The sequence below is a fragment of the Ochotona princeps genome, chromosome 14, assembly GCF_030435755.1.
Source record: "Ochotona princeps isolate mOchPri1 chromosome 14, mOchPri1.hap1, whole genome shotgun sequence".
NCBI lineage: Eukaryota > Metazoa > Chordata > Mammalia > Lagomorpha > Ochotonidae > Ochotona > Ochotona princeps.
In genome coordinates, this window is record NC_080845.1 from 27138066 (window position 1) to 27157452 (window position 19387).

Genomic DNA, 19387 nt, shown 5'->3' on the forward strand with positions numbered 1-19387 from the left:
GCAGAAGGAAGTTAAGTGATACACCATTTGACTCCTTGATGAACCTCATCTCCCAGGCCCCTGCAGCTCCCCCACTCTGGAGTATAGGTGCTTGTTATTGTCCTCAGAATAAACAGTAAGGCAAGAGGCAGTCCCTTTCTCCAAATTACTTGGGTGCAGAGTGAAGTTACTTGTAATCTTAACTTCCTATGTATTTTTTGCTTTCTAAATTTAAACCTTTTTGCTGTCTGAGCTGGACCTGGAGTTGGGCTGGCCCATGTCTGTCGTCAGTGCCAACCACCAGGATCAGCACCACGGCCCCTGCACTGAGCCTGAGTCTTGGCACTGGGCTTTGACTTGCACCACATGAGAGAAAAGAAGGTAGAAACACCATTCTGGGGAACAAATAACAGCAGTGGTAAGTCAGGGAAATCCTAAGATAGCAAGGCCTGCATGGAAAAGGGATATGGACGTGAGGTAGAAGTTAGTTCATGACTCTCAGAGGCCAGCTAAAAAGAAGACCTAGGGTTAAAGAGCTCTTGTGTGGTAAGCACATCAGCCCTAGAAACTGGAAGATATCCCAAGAAATGGTCTATTGTCACCCCATTCCTATGCATTTCAGCCCAAACTTGACCAACATCGCCAATACAGTTTTTTTTTTTAACCTAGAGGTTACAGAAATGAGAAGAAAACAATATAAAAAGGCAGACGATGAGGAAAGTGCCCGTTACCCATTGGTAGAATTCACTCCAGAAACCAAAGAACTGTTGACAGTCATGAGGGAGGGAAGGCAGAGGGCACTGGAACTCTGCCATGTTGGGAGACAGGCTGGCAGACACAGCAGGCTCTATGACTGGCCTATCAAGTCTCCCACCAAGTGAGGCTCTGTGTTCTTTATCTAAGAGAGGCAGATGAAGACGAAAAGAAGATAGTGTCATAACAGGAGACATCTGAAAGAGAAGTCAAGCCTGTCTTTCTTAGCACGTCCAATTTCTGTCACCAGAACCCACGGTGGGACAAAGCTGCACTAGGGTTCACCCATGAGGCAGTCCGCCTGCACCCCTTGCAAGGCCCTGATTGCTCTCTCTGGAAGTATTAAGAAAGGCTTCTGAACTCCCATTTCTGTCCTTGCCCAAAGGCCTAAAAATGTAGAAGTAAGGGCTCCAATTCAGAGTTGCAGAAGAATCGTTTCTTCCTTAGCTCAATACTTTTATACAACTTAGGTCCCCAGCAGAACGATGCATAGAGACTTCACATTTCCAGGCAGAAATTTGCTCTTTGGCAGTCTTTAAATTTTACCCGATGTCAACAGGATATAGCATCAGCCTTGGCTCCTCATTCTGTCTCCATTAACCCCCCTGCAAACAACGAACTACAGCTTATCACAGTTCACCCGGCGTGAGTGTCTACACTAGAGCTGCTGTCTTGATACACTCGGGTTCCAAAAGCTGAGTGTCCAGCAGCAGCCTAGGTCCTCATTAGAACAGACGTGGGCACCAATCATACCAAAGTTTGGTTTTTAACTGCATTTTTTGTCTGTTTGGCTTGAAAGATCTGGGCAGCTGGAAGTGAGCTTCTCCATCATTTTCTGCTTCTTCCTTTGTATCAATTTTCCACCTGTGAAGCCCAACACCCCACCACCAAGTGCAGCTGCAATTCCTGCCATTTTGAAGCCTGCGAGGAGGCCAATCGGACCCCCCACCACTCCTCCGATGAGTGCACCTGCCACAGGCAGAGCTGCCAGCTTGTATTTTGCAGCCTGCAAAAAAAAAAGAGAAAAGAAAAAAAAAAGAAAGAAAAATTCAATTTGGAAATTGAGTTGAGATTACCTGCCTGTGGTGATGTGCATTTTCCTCTCATTACTCCTGGCAATGCCTCTTTAACTCCTGGTACATAATAATTAGCCTTAAGATTGTACTTGTGCAGGGTGGGAGGACAAAAATGTTCCACAGGTATTGCAATTGTTCCAATCATCAGAACTTAAAAAATGAGCTGTAGAGCATGGACAGCTACAAATTGATTTTACTTGTAAATCAATCCACAAACTAGCTGGCTGATTGCAACATTTTAAGCAGCCAGATTCCTATCCCCATCCAGTTTTTATGTTGCACAGAGGTTATTCCATGCCATTAGCGAGGGTTAAAAACAATATCCTATGGAAAACAGACGATCCCTCTCCGGGTGGGCTGACATGGCCCTCCCTTCTTGCCCTGCCTATTGCAAGCCCCTCCTTCCTCTCCCTGAACCTCTGAGCCTGTTCCTTTGCAACACCAACTACAGAACAGTGGGGTACAGCTTATTCTCCTCTTGAAAAAAATTCATCTCCTGATAAAATAAATCTGAGAGTAGAATATTGCAACCATTGATTTCTGGCACCACCTATGTGTCGTTTCTTCCTTATTTCCTTAATTGCTAGTTCCCTCACCACTGAAGAGAGCAGATCAATCGGGTTAATACTAGAGATTCCTGGGAGTCCGAGTCCCATTGATTTGTCAGCAGGAGCAGAGTCTTACCTTCCCCAAGTTTTTGGTTCCCTCTTCAACATTCACAGCAGCACTGTTGACATGGTCTGCAATGCTGTCAATCTTCTCCTGCTGAGACTAGATGCAAAGGAATTACGAGTGAGCATGCCTGCTGGGGAACTGCAGGAAGCCAACACACACTATTTTAATTCCTGTAATCAGGGCCCCAGGTATTGCAGCCTTGCAGTCTTAATAATGGTTCATTAATAGCATCTGATAAACCAAGTCAAAGGTATGAATTCACTTTTATGAAAGAAGAGGGGGGCTTAATTATTAGGTAATAAAAGGGTGGCACTTCTCTAGCAAAAAGCACCTCATACTGAAACACTGAAACACATAAACATATTATTCTCCAAATGAATCTACTTACTCTATAAAAAAAATCCAAATAAGCATTTACATGTCATGTTGAGTTTGATGGGAAAAAAAATTGAACCAAAAATAACCCTCTAACTTATCCTCTTTGAAGATTCTGTTTAAATCACATGAATTCACCTTAGGAGTAAAATGCCTTTGATCCATTAAATACAAATTGTGTGTTTTAGGGATAAGACTACGATATGATTTACCGTGAAATTTTTTCACTTGTAACATATACTAGGAAGTGGTGAATGAATTTAACATCCTATATTTTATGCCTGTACACTTTAATACATTTTAAAGTCATGATGAATTATAATTCTTCAGATCAAATATATTAATAGAGCATTGTAATGACATCGCCACACCTGTGCTGATATAACTAACTGGTTCACGTGATCTGTGAGTAGAAGAAATGCTGGCTTATTCAGCACAATTCTGCATGTGGGAGGCCCCACTACGGCACTGCACCCTGGGTGTTACTGGACTATTTTTTCACACCTCCAGCGATGGAAAGTTGTCAGTAGGAGCATATTCTGATTTTTAAAATCAAAACTGTTTAGATAGAATTTAAATACAATCTGTACCCATTTTAATGGTATAGTATCATGATTTCTGAGAAATGTATAAATTGAGGTAGCCACCATTACAGATAGTAGACTTTTTAATTTGAAGAACTAAAGAGGAGACTGTCTCTGATCCCAGACAAACGCCACCTTCTACAGTGAGAAACAAGTTTAATAAAGTAGTGTTGGATTGTCCTTCGCTTATTCATTTATTCTGCAGCAGAAGTAATACTATTCCAATCCTCATTTGAGAACATGAAGCCCACACAACAGCCAATTTTTTCTGACAGTTGTTTCCCATTAAGAGTATTGATATCCCTTCCTTTCTCATACATTCAGTATGTGTCTTTTCACTGTTAAGTATTCTGTAATATTCTTTCATCCAAACATTCTCCACTATTATCTTTCAAATTATTTGTTTATTCTTATTTACTTGAAAGGCAGAGAGTATTTCCCCCCACCCAACCGGTTTACTCCCCAAAATGTCTGCAACAACCAAAGCTGGGCCGGGCTGAAAAAGGGAACCAGACTCAGTGTAAGTTGCCCACAGGAGGCAGGGTCCCAGGTACTTGAGCTAAGCCATTATCTGCTGCCTCTCGGGGTACAAATTAGCAAGAACCTGGAATCAGAAGCAGTGCCCAGCACTCTAAGGAATGCAGTGTGTCCCAAACAGAAACTTAACCACCACATCAACTATCAGCCTTCTCTACCACTATCTTGTTCTCACACAGTGCTGTAAAAAATGGCTAAGTGAAACAGATATTAATGCATTTAAAGGGAGAAATGGACTATATTACAATAATATTCAGGGGGCCTTAACACCCATTAACATCAATGGACACACCAAACAGACACTCAGCAAGGAAACAACAGAGCTCACCCAGACACCAGAACAAATGGATTCAATTTATATCTACAGGACTTTTCATCCTACAGACACAGAAAACACTTTTCCCCCTCATATTATGTCACAAAACAAGCCTCAGCAAATTGAAAAAAAAAAAATGAAATATCATGCATCTTCTCAGACCATCGAGGAGGAAAACTGGAGACCAGTAAGTCAAAATACCCCAAAAGACATGCAAATACCTGGAACTGAATAACATCCTGCTAAATGAACAATGGGCTATAGAAAAAACCAAAGCGGAAATTTAAAAATTGCTTGAAACAAATGAAGGTGTCAACACAACATACCAAAACTTATGGGACATGATCAAAGGAGTGTTAAGAGGAAAGTTCATCTCAATCAATGCTTATGTCAACAAATTAGAAAAGCACCAAGTTAATGAGTTAACCATGTTTGAAGGAGCCAGAAAAACAGCAGCAAAGCAATTCCAAGATTAGCAAAAATATATATATATATAAATAACCAAAATACCGGAGGAAATAAACCAAATAAAGACTAAAACAACAATACATAAGATCAATGAATCAAAGAACTAGTTCTTTGAGAAAATCAACAAAATAGATTCCTCACTAGCCCAACTAATCAAAAAAGGAGGGAGAAGACACATAGCAATAGGATCAGAGACAAAAAAGGAAATATAACAGATACCTCAGACATACAAGAATAATCAGGGACTATTACAAACAACGGAGTACCAACAAATCAGAAGACCTAGAAGAAATGGGTAGATTTTTGGATACATACAATCTACCAAAATTGAATCATGAGGCGATCAATAATCTAAATAGATCTATAAAAAGGACTGAGATTGAATTAGTAGTTGAATCCCTTCCGACAAAGAAAACTTTTGGGCCAGATGGCTTCACCGCTAAATTCCACCAAAATTTTCAAGAACTTACCCCAGTCCTCCACAAGCTATTCCAAACAATACAAACGGAGGCAATCCTTACACAACTCTTTCTATGAAGCCAATATTAAAAGATGAACATAGACACAAAATACTAAAAAAAATAATACCCAATAGGATCCAACAATACATCAGGCAGATCATTCACCTGCATCAGAAGGGATTTATCCCAGGTTTGCAGGGATGGTTTAACATTCACAAATCAATAAATTGATACACCACATCAACGAACTGAAAAATAAAAAACATATGTTCATCTCAATAGATGTAGGGAAGGCATCTGACAAAACCAAAACTACTCATGTTAAAAATCAGAAACAAGATAGGCATAGGAAGACAATCAAAGCAATACATGAAGAACCTACACCAGCATCATACTAAATGAGGCAAGACTGCAGGCTTTTCCAGTGAGATTTGGAACTAGACAAGGATGTCCACTTTTACCACTGTTCTTCAACATAGTATTGGAAATCTTTGTTAGAGCTATTAGGAAATAAAAAGAAATTCAAATTGGAACTGAGGAATTAAAATTATTCCTGTTTGCAGATGGTGTGACATCTGACATAGGTGAATCAAAAGATTTAATTAAGAAACTATTTATTGGAACTCATAAGAGAATTTGGCAGGGTAGCAGAATATAAAACTAATGAACACAAATCAATGGCATTAGTATACACAAATAACTCCATGGTAGAGAAACAAACTGTAAGTATAGTCCCCATTAAAATAGCAGAGAGGAATCTCAAATACCTTGCATCCAAAAATGTGGAAGACCCCATAATCAAAATGACAAAACATTCAAAACAGAAATAGACATTAAAAAGATGGAGAAACTAATGATGTTCCTGGATCGGCAGGATCAACATCATCAAAATGTCCATATTACAGAAAGTAATACAGATTCAATGCAATCCCAATCAATATCCCAACAACATTCTTCTTAGAAATAGAAAAGATAATGCAAAAGTTCATCTGGAAACACAAAAGACGACGAACGGTCACAGCTATCCAGAAGAATAAAAACCCAGCTGGAGGAATCACAATTCCAGACCTCAAGACACACTACAGGGCCATGGTCCTCAGAACCAAAAAAAGAGGGGATCAATGGATCAGAACAGAAGCCGATTACCTGTTGACAAGAGAACAGAAAATAATTCAGGGGGAAAGTCTGGTCTCTTCAACTAATGCTCTTGGGACAATGGATAGCAGCCTGCAGAAGTAAGAAGCAGGACCCGCACCTGTCACTTTTTATAAAAGTCAGTTCTAAATGCAGCAATCACCTAAGTCTGCACCAAAAACCATCAAACTATAAGAAGAAAACATAGGAAGCACTCTACAAGACATAGGCATTGGTAAAGACTTCTTAGAACAGTCACTAAAGCACAGGTGGTCAAAGCCAAAATAAACAAATGGGACTACATCAAACTAAAAAGCTTGTGTACTGCAAAGGAAATGATCAACAAAGTGAAGAAGCAATCAACAGAATGAGAGAAAATCCTTGCTCACTACACAACCAACAGGGAATATCCAGGATTTACAAGAAACAACCCTGCGAAAAATGGCCAAAGAAAATGAACATTTTTCAAAAAAACAAATTCAAATGGCCAACAGACATGAAAAAATGCTCAGGACCCCTAACTATCAGGGAAATACAACTGAAAACCATACTGAGGTTCTACTTAACTTCAGGGAGATGTTGGCCTACATTCGGACCTCTAGTAACAACACCTGCTGACATGGATGTGAGGAGATAGATACCCTATTTCACTGTTAATGGGAGAATAGGCTAGAATAACCACTGTGGAAGTCATTTAAGCGGAGTGCTAAGAGAATTGGAAACTGACCTGCAGTCTGACTCTGCTATCTCACTTCTGGGAAGATACCAAAGGAAATGATCTGCATATGAGAAAAGTGACCTGTACTCCTGTATTTTCAACACTACAACCTACAATAGCAAAGACATGGAAACAACCCCGATGCTGGTCAAAAGAGAGGTTGATTTAAAAAAAAAAAACCCTGTGGTACATCTACTCTATGGAACACTACTAAGCCATTCAAAAGAATGAAATTTTACCATTTGCAACAAAATGGTCCCAACTAGAAACCATTATGCTCAGTGAAATAAGCCAATCCAAAAGAGACATATATGATATGTTCTCTCTGATATAAAGCAACCTTCATACAAAATTCAAGATCAATAGATTCATAGGTAAACATTCATGTACATATATTCATCTGGAGGAATTGTATAATAGAGATTATCATATGAAGATTGAAGGTACAGTGCAGTATGCATCTCTACTTCCATATTAAAGATGGACTCCCAATGAAACTGTTAAATGTATCCTCAGTATAAGATGTTGGACTCTCTTCCACTGTGCATACCTACAATGTCATCATGCACTTAAATAACAGAATTATGGACTTATGACTGTTTCTGAAGAATTATACTATTATTAAAATACAGGGGAAATTAGAGGAGGGAGGTGATGTGGTGACGAAAGAGGAGAAATCCCTGAGCCTATGGAACTGTATCATAAAATTAATTAAAAAAAAAAAAAACCAAAACAATGGTTCTCACACTCAAGCATGCAACCAGAAATACCGGGAGCACTTCTTAAACATTGCTGGGTGCCCCTTTCAGAGTTTCTGACATAGCTGAACAAACGGGACTGTGCGTGTTTTCCTGGTAAATTCATAAGTGAAGCTGATGCTGCCATTTTTCCCTTTGAAAATCCTCCTATATGATAACAGTTAGAGCACAATCTTTGGTCAGATATTCTATTTCAAATCCCAGCACTGCCACTATCTGCCCTAGCACAGTATTGCTCAGGCACTCTTCAGTTGTCATAGAGGATACTGAGACTTGCAGCTTATAGAGCCAAAGAGAGGATTAAAGGAGATGTCTGCCAAGCATAAAGAGAAAATAGACAAAATCATCCCCATCTTAACAAAAAAAAAAAAAAATGTTAACTCAGGTTTCCATCAAAAATATGGTGAACTTTTTCCTATGATGTTTTGAAATTCTAGGGTAGTAAAACATGAGGTTCCTTCTGGCATTTATTCATCCAATTTTCCCTTTCCTCATGATAAAATTTTATTGTCATCTTTCTTTTTCTTATCCAGAGAAGCAAAAGTGCCAGACTAATTATATTCAACTTAGCTGGACTTCTGACACCCTTTCATGTTCCCATTGAGACACCCACAACACTTTCCAGTTTTGCCTGTAAGGATATAAGCTAGCAGATAAATCACAGGGCTAAAACTCCACAATCCCCTTCAGGTCCTGATGAGCTGTCTCGGAGAGAAGGAACAGCCAGAGTGCCTGTCCTCCCTCAGCAGAAAGTGACTCCAGCAAGAGGGAACACACTTCCAGGCTTATCACCATTCCCACTGCCTGTGACCTCAAGGTCTTAACGATATGCTTTTTTATATTTCTTCCTATAACTGGGCAGTACAGTGTGTAAAAGCTTTTACCTAAAGTGAAGTTTTAAAATCATTAATTAAAAAAAATTTTTTTTTGCAAAAACTGCTTGGAATAATTGGAAAAGAGACTATAAGAAAAAAACATTTCTGGGGTCACTGATTATTTGGAGTGTTAAAGCCTTCAGGATCGCAATCACCAGCACGGAATGAAGCCTCCTCACCCTGCCAAGTAGCCTACATCTTTAAGTACTTATTCACTGACATCAGGAAGCTTGCTTGAATATGGGGCATGAGGATAGAACAAAGAGCCTCTATCCTGGAGTCAACAGCCACCCTTCATGATACACACCTGTCTTTCTCTTCCCCATACTTTGCTTGATTTGAATTCTTAAACTGCTTGTATTCAAATTCCATTTTTCAAGCAAGGACAAACTCATTGACACAATAATCACAGTTAGACAGCAACCAGGTGTCCAAAAATGCCAATTACTATGAGTAGAACGCCAAACCTATCTCAGAGCTGAATCTGGCCAACATTGGTTCGCCATGACCGTGCTTCATCGTTCTGTATCAGACCATTGAGACACAAGCCCATCAATCTACAAAAGCAAGCTCGCAACAATGGTGGAACAGACGTTCTCTCACTTCTGTCCACCGAGATCCCCCTTTTTGTTTCTGATTTGAATTTTGCTTCATGTTTGTTTTAATCTTAATAGGCCTCCAATGTGTGAACTTATTCAAATTCCCTGCCTGGCAATTTTACTTTACCACAAAGCCATATTCAGTATCCCTTTAACAATGACCTAAACCATTTATGAGTGACACTGCAATGTTTCTCACAAGGACTATATGTAGTATATGTAGGCATATTTTTTTTTAAAGATTTATTTTTATTACAAAGTCAGATATACAGAGAGGAGGAGAGACAGAGAGGAAGATCTTCCATCTGATGATTCACTCCCCAAGCGACCGCAACAGCCGATGCTGCACCAATCCAAAGCCAGGAACCTGGAACCGCCTCCTGGTCTCCCACATGGGTGCAGTGTCCCAAAGCTTTGGGCTGTCCTTGACTGCTTTCCCAGGCCACAAGCAGGGAGCTGGATGGGAAGTGGAGCTGCTGGGATTAGAACCGGCGCCCATATGGGATCCCGGGGCATTCAAGGTGAGGACTTTAGCCGCTAGGCCACACCGCTGGGCCCTGTAGGCATATTTTTAAAGACAATAAGGGAGGGCCCAGCGTAGTAGCCTAACGGCTGAAGTCCTCACCTTGAACGCACCAGGATCTCATATGGGCACTGGTTCCAATCCTAGTGGCACTGCTTCCCATCCAGTCCCTGCTTGTGGACTGGCAAAGCATTCTAGGACAGCCCAAAGCCTTGGAACCCTGCGCCCACATGTGGGAGACCCAGAGGAAGCTTCGGGCTCCTGGCTTCAGATTGGTTCTGCTCCAGCCATTGAGTCCACTTGTGGAGTGAATCAATGGATGGAAGATGCTTCTGTTTCCTCCTTCCTAGATATCTGACTTGCCAATAAAAATAAATTAACCTTTTTTAAAAAAGGCAATAGGGGACACTGAACTAAATCCCTTTACTAGCTTGAAAATAATTGACTCTTGATAAGCAGTAACAGGATCACTTATGATTCTGTGGAAAAGGTGATTTATTATACTTATCAAGTGAAATACAATGTGGACAGATGAATCTTTAGAAGAACTTCTTTTCCCTTGAATGCTTGCTGTCAACACTCCAAGGCCAACATCCTCCACATTGACTATTAGTAACACACTGCACAAATTCATTTTCAAATCCATTGACGTCAATTATAATGTTTTTCCTTGGAGACTGTTGGTAATAGTTGCATAGTTTTATTTGTATTCTTGGAAAGCTATGTATTTATTTAAGAAAATACTGCAAGGCCCGGCAGCATGGCCTAGTGGCTAAAGTCCTCGCCTTGAACACGCCAGGATCCCATATGGGCGCCGGTTCTAGTCCCAGCAACTCCATTTCTCATCCAGCTCCCTGCTTGTGGCCTGGGAAGGCAGTCGAGGACGGCCCAAGGCTTTGGGACCCTGCACCCACGTGGGAGACCCGGAGGAGGTTCCTGGTTCCCGGCTTAGGATCAGCACAGCACCAGCCGTTGTGGCCACTTCGGGAGTGAATCATCGGACGGAAGATCTTCCTCTCTGTCTCTCCTCTCTGTATGTTTTTTTTTTTTTTAATTTTTTTTTTAAAGATTTATTTTATTTTTATTACAAAGTCAGATATACTGAGAGGAGGAGAGATAGAGAGGAAGCGGAGCTGCCAGGATGAGAACCAGCGGCCATATGGGATCAAGGCGAGGACCTTAGCCACCAGGCCACGCCGCCGAGCCCTGTATGTTTGACTTTGTAATAAAAAGGAATAAATCTTAAAAAAAAGAAAATAATGCAAAAATAACTTCCAGGCATTTTACTTTATTCCTTCTTAAGTTCCAGCCAGCTTTCAAGACCAATTCTGGTCTTAGATTCTAACCGATCCAGTCAAAATTGAGCTATCCTGATGGTGAATCACCATTTTATGTAATATGTATTCATTAATCACATGCAGATACACATACACACAAACAGAAATACAAAAGCTCAAAAGCAATACCAAATCCTATGATATACAGGCATTATATATCATAGGCAGCAAGCAAAGTAGATATAGATAATTAGGAGGCTGACATGACCTGAGAGGCATCAGCAGTAGAAAAGACACTGAGCCAACTCCCATGTTAAATGTGTAAAGTTATTGGTAGTGGCAAATGCAGAATTTTATGTGAGGAACCAAAGAAGAAATTTGAAAAGGGGGCCCAGCGGAGTGGTCTAGCAGCTAAAGTCCTCACCTTGAACTCCCAGGATCCCATATGGGATCCGGTTCTAATACCGGCAGTTCTACTTCCCATCCAGCTCCCTGCTTGTGGCCTGGGAAGGCAGTCGAGGACGGCCCAAAGCTTTGGGACCCTGCACCTGCTTGGGAGACCCAGAAGAGGTTCCAGGTTCCCAGCATCGGATCGGCGCAGCATCGGCCGTTGTGGCCACTTGGGGAGTGAATCATCAGATGGAAGATCTTCCTCTCTGTCTCTCCTCTCTGTATATCTGACTTTGTAATAAAAATAAAAATAAATCTTAAAAAAAAAGAAATTTGAAAAGGACAAAAAAGTAGGCTAGCAGTTGAGGTTAATGGAAGGAATGAGGATGGACTCTAACAGACATTATCGCACACTGGGCAGTGCCATTGGATAACATCAGAGGGCTACACAGGGAACAATCTGATCTAATTCATTGCATCCCTGTTTTTATGCAGCCAGAATAAAACTGGATCTCCAAATCATGGGATTAAAGCAAAAAGATAGGAACCAGAGTAAGATCAACAGCAAAGGTGACCAGCTTATCACCTCTGACCCAAGGATTTTTAACTTTCCTTGATTAGAAATAGGGCTGGTTACAAAGCTACAAAAAGGCAGCATGTGAGCAATAAAGAGTGAAGAAAATGGAACAAATAGATACTAAGTAACATCAGACTATGTCTTGATCTCTCAATGGCTTTTTAAGTTCTTTATGTTGTGGGAATTATACGTTCCACAGTTATCGTTTTAACTATCCTAAGTGCATCATTTATATAATAAGCATATTCACAATGCTATACAACCATTATCACTATCCTTTAGATCCTTTTTTTTAACACTATCCTGGGTCCCTCATTGAGATGGTCACAGTGCTATGTGCACAGAATGTGTTTCTTAATGAATGGTTACTTGGCCTAGATACTATTACAGCCATGTGATGATACGAAGAGGATGTGGTCACTCTGGTTATGTTCCCAGTTCATTCAGTTTTTAAATGGAGCCTCTGTGAGTTCTTGGTCATGTGGCCGTGAGAATTTCGTCATTCAGGGAATAATAATTAGGGTCTCTCCTTTGAGTTTTTGCCAAACAGCATTCTGCTTCACGTACTTACACAGATTGTTATAACTAGGACATTGTCTAGAGATCGGGCTACAATATTTCTGCACCAATCTTCCTTAGACTGAGATTATGAGCTGCTTACATAAAACATGTAACTCTTAAATGACCAATCATCTTAATTTTTCTTTCATGTGCCCACCCCACTGGAAGGGAAGTGCATGTGTTTTGAGTAAGAACTTTATAGATGCTTATTTTTGAAACCAGCTATTGATTTATAATTTATATACATTAAAACACACATTTCAGCTATACTATAGATGTTTGACCAATAGAAAAATGTGTGCATTTAAATAATCATACAAGCAGATTTTACAAACTGCATTAGATTCATCGATTATGAGCTGAATATATCTTTTTTCTAAAAACAACACATACTTTGAAACCCTTGTTAGATCATTGCCTTCTACATGTAAATATAGTAATAGATTATACATATATCTAAACAGGAGACTTTAAGCATTTTGCTTCTTCTGATTTAGAGGCATTAGATATAGTTAAAACAATTTAGTACATTCAATGTTAGGCATTACCTTGCAAGAAAATATCCACTAACCAGCATGGAAGTAACATAAAAGGCCAATATTATGAAACCTAGAAATCAAATTTGCAGAACAAACTCAAAAGAATCAAGGGTGGTATAGGGTGAGGAATGATGATGTTAGTCATAAAACCTTGACAGTTTTTATGTGGGGACACAAAGTAACTTGATAAACGTGGGACTGCAGAGAGCAAAAGTGCCCAGAGAAGTCCATCTAGCGCAGAGTCGACATAAGAAACACCTTCTATGAATTATAACCCCTAAACAGAAGAACTGAAGTATCAAGAATCCCAACACTGTAATTATTCAGAAAGAAGCCAAAAGACAATTGGAGAAGTTGAGACACAGTAGAGAGATTAGGTACGTGAGGAAATTAGGGAATATTTTAAATCATTTCCCATTCCAATTCAGTTATTTTGTGATGTAGGAACTTCTAGTTTAAAGCCATAGCTATATGGTTTCAAGGAAACCATAGCCTAAGACAGACTATCTCCAAATCATGGTCTGATCAAGAATAAAGAGGAAAAGCAGAAACAGATTTGGCATATAGGAGAATGTGTATATATGTATGTATGTACGTATGTGTGCATGCATGTATATGTAGATACACACACAGATAACACTTATACCTTATTTTTCCATAATTGCTTGAAAGGAAAAATAAGTTCAGAAGAATGATAGAAAAATCTATTCTTTCTTCCCAACCAAAAACTATTTTGGAATTCCTAACTTATTTAACAGCATCATTGGTACCCAATTATGCGGAAAAGTACCTTAATGTTCCTTACCCTGACAACATCTTCCTCCAATTTGTACTAGGTCTATTCCAGAAATATCTCCAGTTGTCCTTTACCTCTACACTGATACTGCTGTGGCTCCAGGTTAAACTCATTCAACTAATTGCTATCTCATCTTCCTTTCTCGGATCTCTGCCCTTTTAAAATCACGGTTCATGGCTCAGCACTGTAGCCTAGTGGCTAAAGTCCTTGTCTTGCATGTGCCTGGATCCCACATGGGTGCCGGTTCTAATCCCAGTGGCCCTACTTCCCATCCAGCTCCCTGCTTGTGGCCTGGGAGAGCAGTCAAGGACAGTCCAAAGCCTTGGAACCTTGTACCCGTGTGGGAGACCTAGAAGAGGCTCCGGGCTCCTGGCTTTGGATCTGCGCAGCTCCAGCCATTGTGGCCACTCGGCAAGTGAGCCAGCAGATAGAAGATCTTCCTCCCCGTCTCTCCTCCTCTCTGTATATCTGAATTTCCAATAAAAATAAAGTAAATCTTTAAAGTCATTGTTCACAGCCTACACAGGTCTCTATAAAGAGCAAACCAGGGTCTGGCATGGTAGCCTAGCGGCTAAAGTCCTCGCCTTGCATGTGCTGGGATTCCACATGGGCACTAGTTCATGTCCTGGCAGCCCCACTTCCCATCCAGCTCCCTGCTGTGGCCTGGGAAGGCAGGTGAGGACAGCCCAAAGCCTTGGGACCCTGCACCTGTGTGGGAAACCCAGAGAAAGCTCTTGGCTCTGGGTTCCTGGCTTCGGATCAGCTCAGCTCCAGTCATTGTGGCCGCTTGTGGAATGAATCAACGGACAGGATCTTTCTCTCTGTCTCTCCTCCTCTCTGTGTATCTGACTTTCCAATGAAAACATAAAACAAATCTTTAAAAAAATTTTTGAAAATTATAAAATAAAAAAAATAAAGAACTAACCAACATGACTCTAACCTGTACAGAAGCTTAGCTCCTTAATGCCTACAAAGCACAGTCCAAAGTCCATCACGGTCTTGCTTGCCCATGACACCTTGTGCTTTGTTTATACTGTAGTACTTATCATTCTTAAACAGGCCATATGTTTTTCTCTTCATGTCCTCTTCACTTGTCATGAACCCATGAATAGCTGCTAATTTTTCAAGGCTCATGCAAATGCTATGAAGCTTTTCCTAATGCGTGGACCTCATAGCCCCTGCCTCTCTCCAGTAAAATTAAACACTTTTCCTTGGAGCTAAAAGTACTTCTCTTCAAACTTTATTTTTTTGCATTTGGTCATCATGTTTAAAAGATTGGTTTGGAGGGTCTAAACATATATTTTCCCACTAGAGAATCCCTGAGGGCAAACAGCAGGCTTAATTTATTTCTCTATCCAACCTTGTGACAAACCCCTCTGCCCCCATGCTAAGCATCTGATACAGTGCTTTTTATATTAATGTGAGAATTGTTAGAATTAATGTGAAATGAAAAAGTTATAAAGAAAAAAAAAAACTAAAAAAAAAAAAGAGAAAAACAAAAAAAAATAAGAATTAATCTGGAATTTGGGCCCGGGGCTGTGGCCTAGAGGCCAAAGTCCTCACCTTGAACTCCCAGGATCCCATATGGGTGCCGGTTCTAATCCCGGCAGCTCCACTTCCCATCCAGCTCCCTGCTTGTGGCCTGGGAAAGCAGTCAAGGACGACCCAAAGCCTTGGGACCTTGCACCCGCGTGGGAGACCCAGAAGAAGTTCCTGGTTCCTGGCTTTGGATTGGTGCAGCATCGGCTGTTGCGGTCGCTTGGGGAGTGAATCATCAGATGGAAGATCTTCCTCTCTGTCTCTCCTCCTCTCTGTATATCTGACTTTTCAATAAAAATAAAATAAATCCTTTTTTTAAAAAAAAGAATTAATCTGGAATTTGAGGAAGTCAATACTAGTTTTTAATATTATAACTTCTCATTAAAATTCTAATCTCAAGCCTAGTGATTGGAAAAAACCTCTTATTCTTGGCAATATAACAAAATTTTGAGCCAAACCCCGTTATATACTCACATTCACTAGGAGAGCGAAATCAGTGACCAGTTGGCTAAGTTCAATCAAGTCCTTAAAAAGAGAGAAAGAGAAAGTTACTTACTTTTTTGCCTCACAGCTACCAAACAGAAATTCTTCTTTGACATACCGCTTCCAAGTTTTCCCATGACTCCGCCGCATGCTGATCCGGAGGAATTTCAGGCAGTGCATAGATCTGAGTCAAACTCTGGCAGCTGGCTTCGGCTTCCGTGCTGTGAAATTCTCCTGCGTGAACACAGCCCCAGGTGCAGAGGTTAGTTGCTTTGTTGGAATAGGCAGAGCATAAGTCGATTCCATAAAATAATTGCTACTGCCATGGAAGAAGCTTATTATTTAATTAGATGCTAAAAGTGAGTTGGTTATTCTATGAAAACAGAATTATTTATCCATGAATACCTTATTTTTTCATTCAAACAAATGGCTACATATCTTCTGTTTCCATCCTAAATAACCTTATTGGCATTTAACCTAAGATATTTAACCAAAGGAAAACTATTCTATTTGGCCAACGTTCTGTGAAGAGACATCCAACAGACACAGGTTTAATGCCTTTCAGTGCTAAATCTTTAGCCTTTCATTTGGCTACTTCAGTAATTAATAAGTATTAGAGACACAGGATGTTAAAAGCAGGAAGTGATGTGTGTTCACTGATAAAATAGTTCATTCTTACTATATGTATATTTATATATGTGTATCACTTTTTGAGTGATTCTCTGACATATGTTTTCATTCTCCTTCTATTTCTTTTCTGAGTTTTAAAAAAATCATCAAGGAGCTGGCACTGCGGCTTCGTGAGTTAAGCTGCTGCCTGCAAGGCATGCACTCATATGGGCACTGGTTCGAGAACCAGTTGCTCCATTCTAATCCAGTTTCTTGATAATGCACTTAGGAAAGCCGCAGATGATTGCACAAATGCTTGAACCCCTACATGCATGTGAGAGACCCAGGACAAAGTCCTGGCTCCTGGCTTTGGCCTGGCTCAGCACAACTCGTTACAGACACTTGGGGAGAGAACCAGTAGATGAAAGACCTTTCTCTCTGTGTCTCTGCTTTTCTCTTTCTCTCTTCCTCCCTCTCTTTTTCTGTAACTTTGACTTTCAAATAAATAAAAACAAATCTTGAAACACACACATATATACATACACACACGAATCATCAACCCACTAAGGACTTTGTACATTAAGCACTGCTATGATGAAAACTGACGCACACTATGATAAGAAAACAAGTCAAGCCGTGGGGCTGGAAATCCAAACTATAATTATTCATGACCTTATAAACTACACTGGAATTTTACCTTTTCATCATATCAATATGGAACTATTGGGAAGAGTTGGAGACTACTGAGAAGCTGGAAGCCATCATCATCAGATTTTAGATTTAGAAATGAAGTCATGGCTGAAGTATGAAGAACACATTAAGGGTGAGACAATTAGACAGTGATAAACAAGTCTGCAGGATTTGTAACAGGTCCGTTCAAAATGTCGATGACCCAACTCAGCAAATGGCAGTGGAAATGGACAGAACAGATACAAAGGCTTACTTTGTTGTCTCTCTTCTCTCTGTAAATCTGCCTTTCCAATAAAAATTAAAATCTCAAAACTTCTTCCTAGCACTTATTATATATTATGGTAGGTGTAAAGGATGAAAAAGTAAATGACAGAGGACTGACTCTCAAAGAACTTATGCCCTGAAAGAGCTACAAAAGAGGTGATCATGAAACAATGTGAGAATGCATTATCCACCTATCTACCTATATGCATACAGAATTTTGTGGGGGCTCTAAGCTGTGGCATCTTCTCCAGCCTGGTGTGGTGTGCAATGTTTGGAAAGCCTTACTATACAAAACTGGTGTCAGTAGGCAAAGAGAATACAGGTTCTAAGAAAAAGCAGCACAAATACAGGCCTTCAAGGAAGAGAAATATACTAACAAAATCTGCAATTTGTTATTACTGATGCCTTAAGTAAAAGAAGTAGTTACAAGTACATGGCATTAAGACTGGTTGGTGTGGCCTGATGTGATGGCTCTGGCTATATCCTCGCCTTGCACATGCTGGGATTCCACATGGATGCCAGTTCATGTCCTGACTGCTCCACTTCCCATTCAGCTCCATGCTCATGCCCTGGGAAAGCAGTGGAGGATGGCCCAAGGCCTTGGGACTCTGTACCCGCATGGGTGGCCCAGAAGCTGCTCCTAGTTCCTGGCTTCAGATTGGCTCAGCTCTGACTGCTGTGGCCACTTAGGGAGTGAAACAGCAGATGGAAGATCTTTCTCTCTGTCTCTCCTTCTCTCTGTAAATCTGACTTTCCAATAAAAATAAATAAATCTTTAAGAAAATAACACAAATGAAATACACCAGGATATAACACATGAGCAGAGAGAGATTAGTGCATATAAATTCTTCATCTAAAAAATAAAAGATGGGAAATGCTTGACATTTAAACATAAAAGATATCCCTCAATTTAAAAAAAAAAGAAATGTTTAAGTCACTAAAGTCTCACTTGAAACCAAACTGCGTATGCATCTCAGTTCAAATGGAGTTTTAGAACAAAGAAGTCTTCTCTTTCCTGGGAGACCCATTACAGACTTAACAACTCTTAACATCACTAATGAATTCAAGCCATGGTTATCAATTAAGAAAGCAAACCGTTTCATTTGTACAACTTCTATAATTCATATATTCTATCTTGCATTACAAAATCACTATCTCAGTGACTGTCCTTTGACTTTTAACCCTTCAAACTGCTAAGAATATGATGAAGCAAAACAGAGAGATTGTAGCTGCAGGACAGAAGGCTGCCCACAGAGGTAAAGAATTATAATCATTTCATTAGCCATAATAATCTCAGATAGTTCTGAAAAAAGTAAATAAGTTACTACTCACCACTACTTTTCAAATTCCAAAATTATTATTATAAAACATTATTATTTGCTATAAATTCTAATAAAAATTAGCATAATCTATTCACTTAGGTAGCAGTAAGATATAAAGCCAAATAAGAAACATAGATTCTAGACTTTTCCCTTTTCTCTTGATGTATAAATATACAAACACGCTCCCTCTTTTCCTGTATTTCATGAACTGATTTCACTGTAAATAAAAATTTCACTAAAATCTAAATTAATTCAAAAGCCACTCACTATATTTTTTCACGTTCTGATAACTTAAAAATGGTGACATCAATTTATCAATCATCTGTCGCTGGCCAGCAGCGACACTAAAAAGACAAGGCATACTCTGAGGGCTGGGAAAACGCTGGAACCGCAACCGAACCCCCCACTGCCAAAAGCAGCTGCATTTAAATTCTTATCTCCGCTCTGCTGTGCCCTGCTACTTCTCCAGCCCTCTTTCTGCCACCCTTCCTCCCATTCTTCTTCCCGTA

General features: G+C 40.0%; 1 protein-coding gene across 1 annotated transcript in view; it reads right to left on the reverse strand.

The window, feature by feature from the left end:
- Nucleotides 1–1479: 1479 nt before the first annotated feature.
- The window catches only part of STX17 (syntaxin 17), a 61738-nt gene continuing 43830 nt past the window's right edge, over nucleotides 1480–19387 (reverse strand). Inside the window, exons 5-8 of the mRNA XM_058672467.1 lie at nucleotides 16112–16227; nucleotides 15985–16035; nucleotides 2493–2579; nucleotides 1480–1738 (exon numbers count right to left, since the gene is read on the reverse strand). Coding sequence (XP_058528450.1) covers nucleotides 1499–1738; nucleotides 2493–2579; nucleotides 15985–16035; nucleotides 16112–16227 — 494 coding nt within the window. The 3' untranslated portion in view covers nucleotides 1480–1498. The remainder of the gene's footprint in view (nucleotides 1739–2492; nucleotides 2580–15984; nucleotides 16036–16111; nucleotides 16228–19387) is intronic.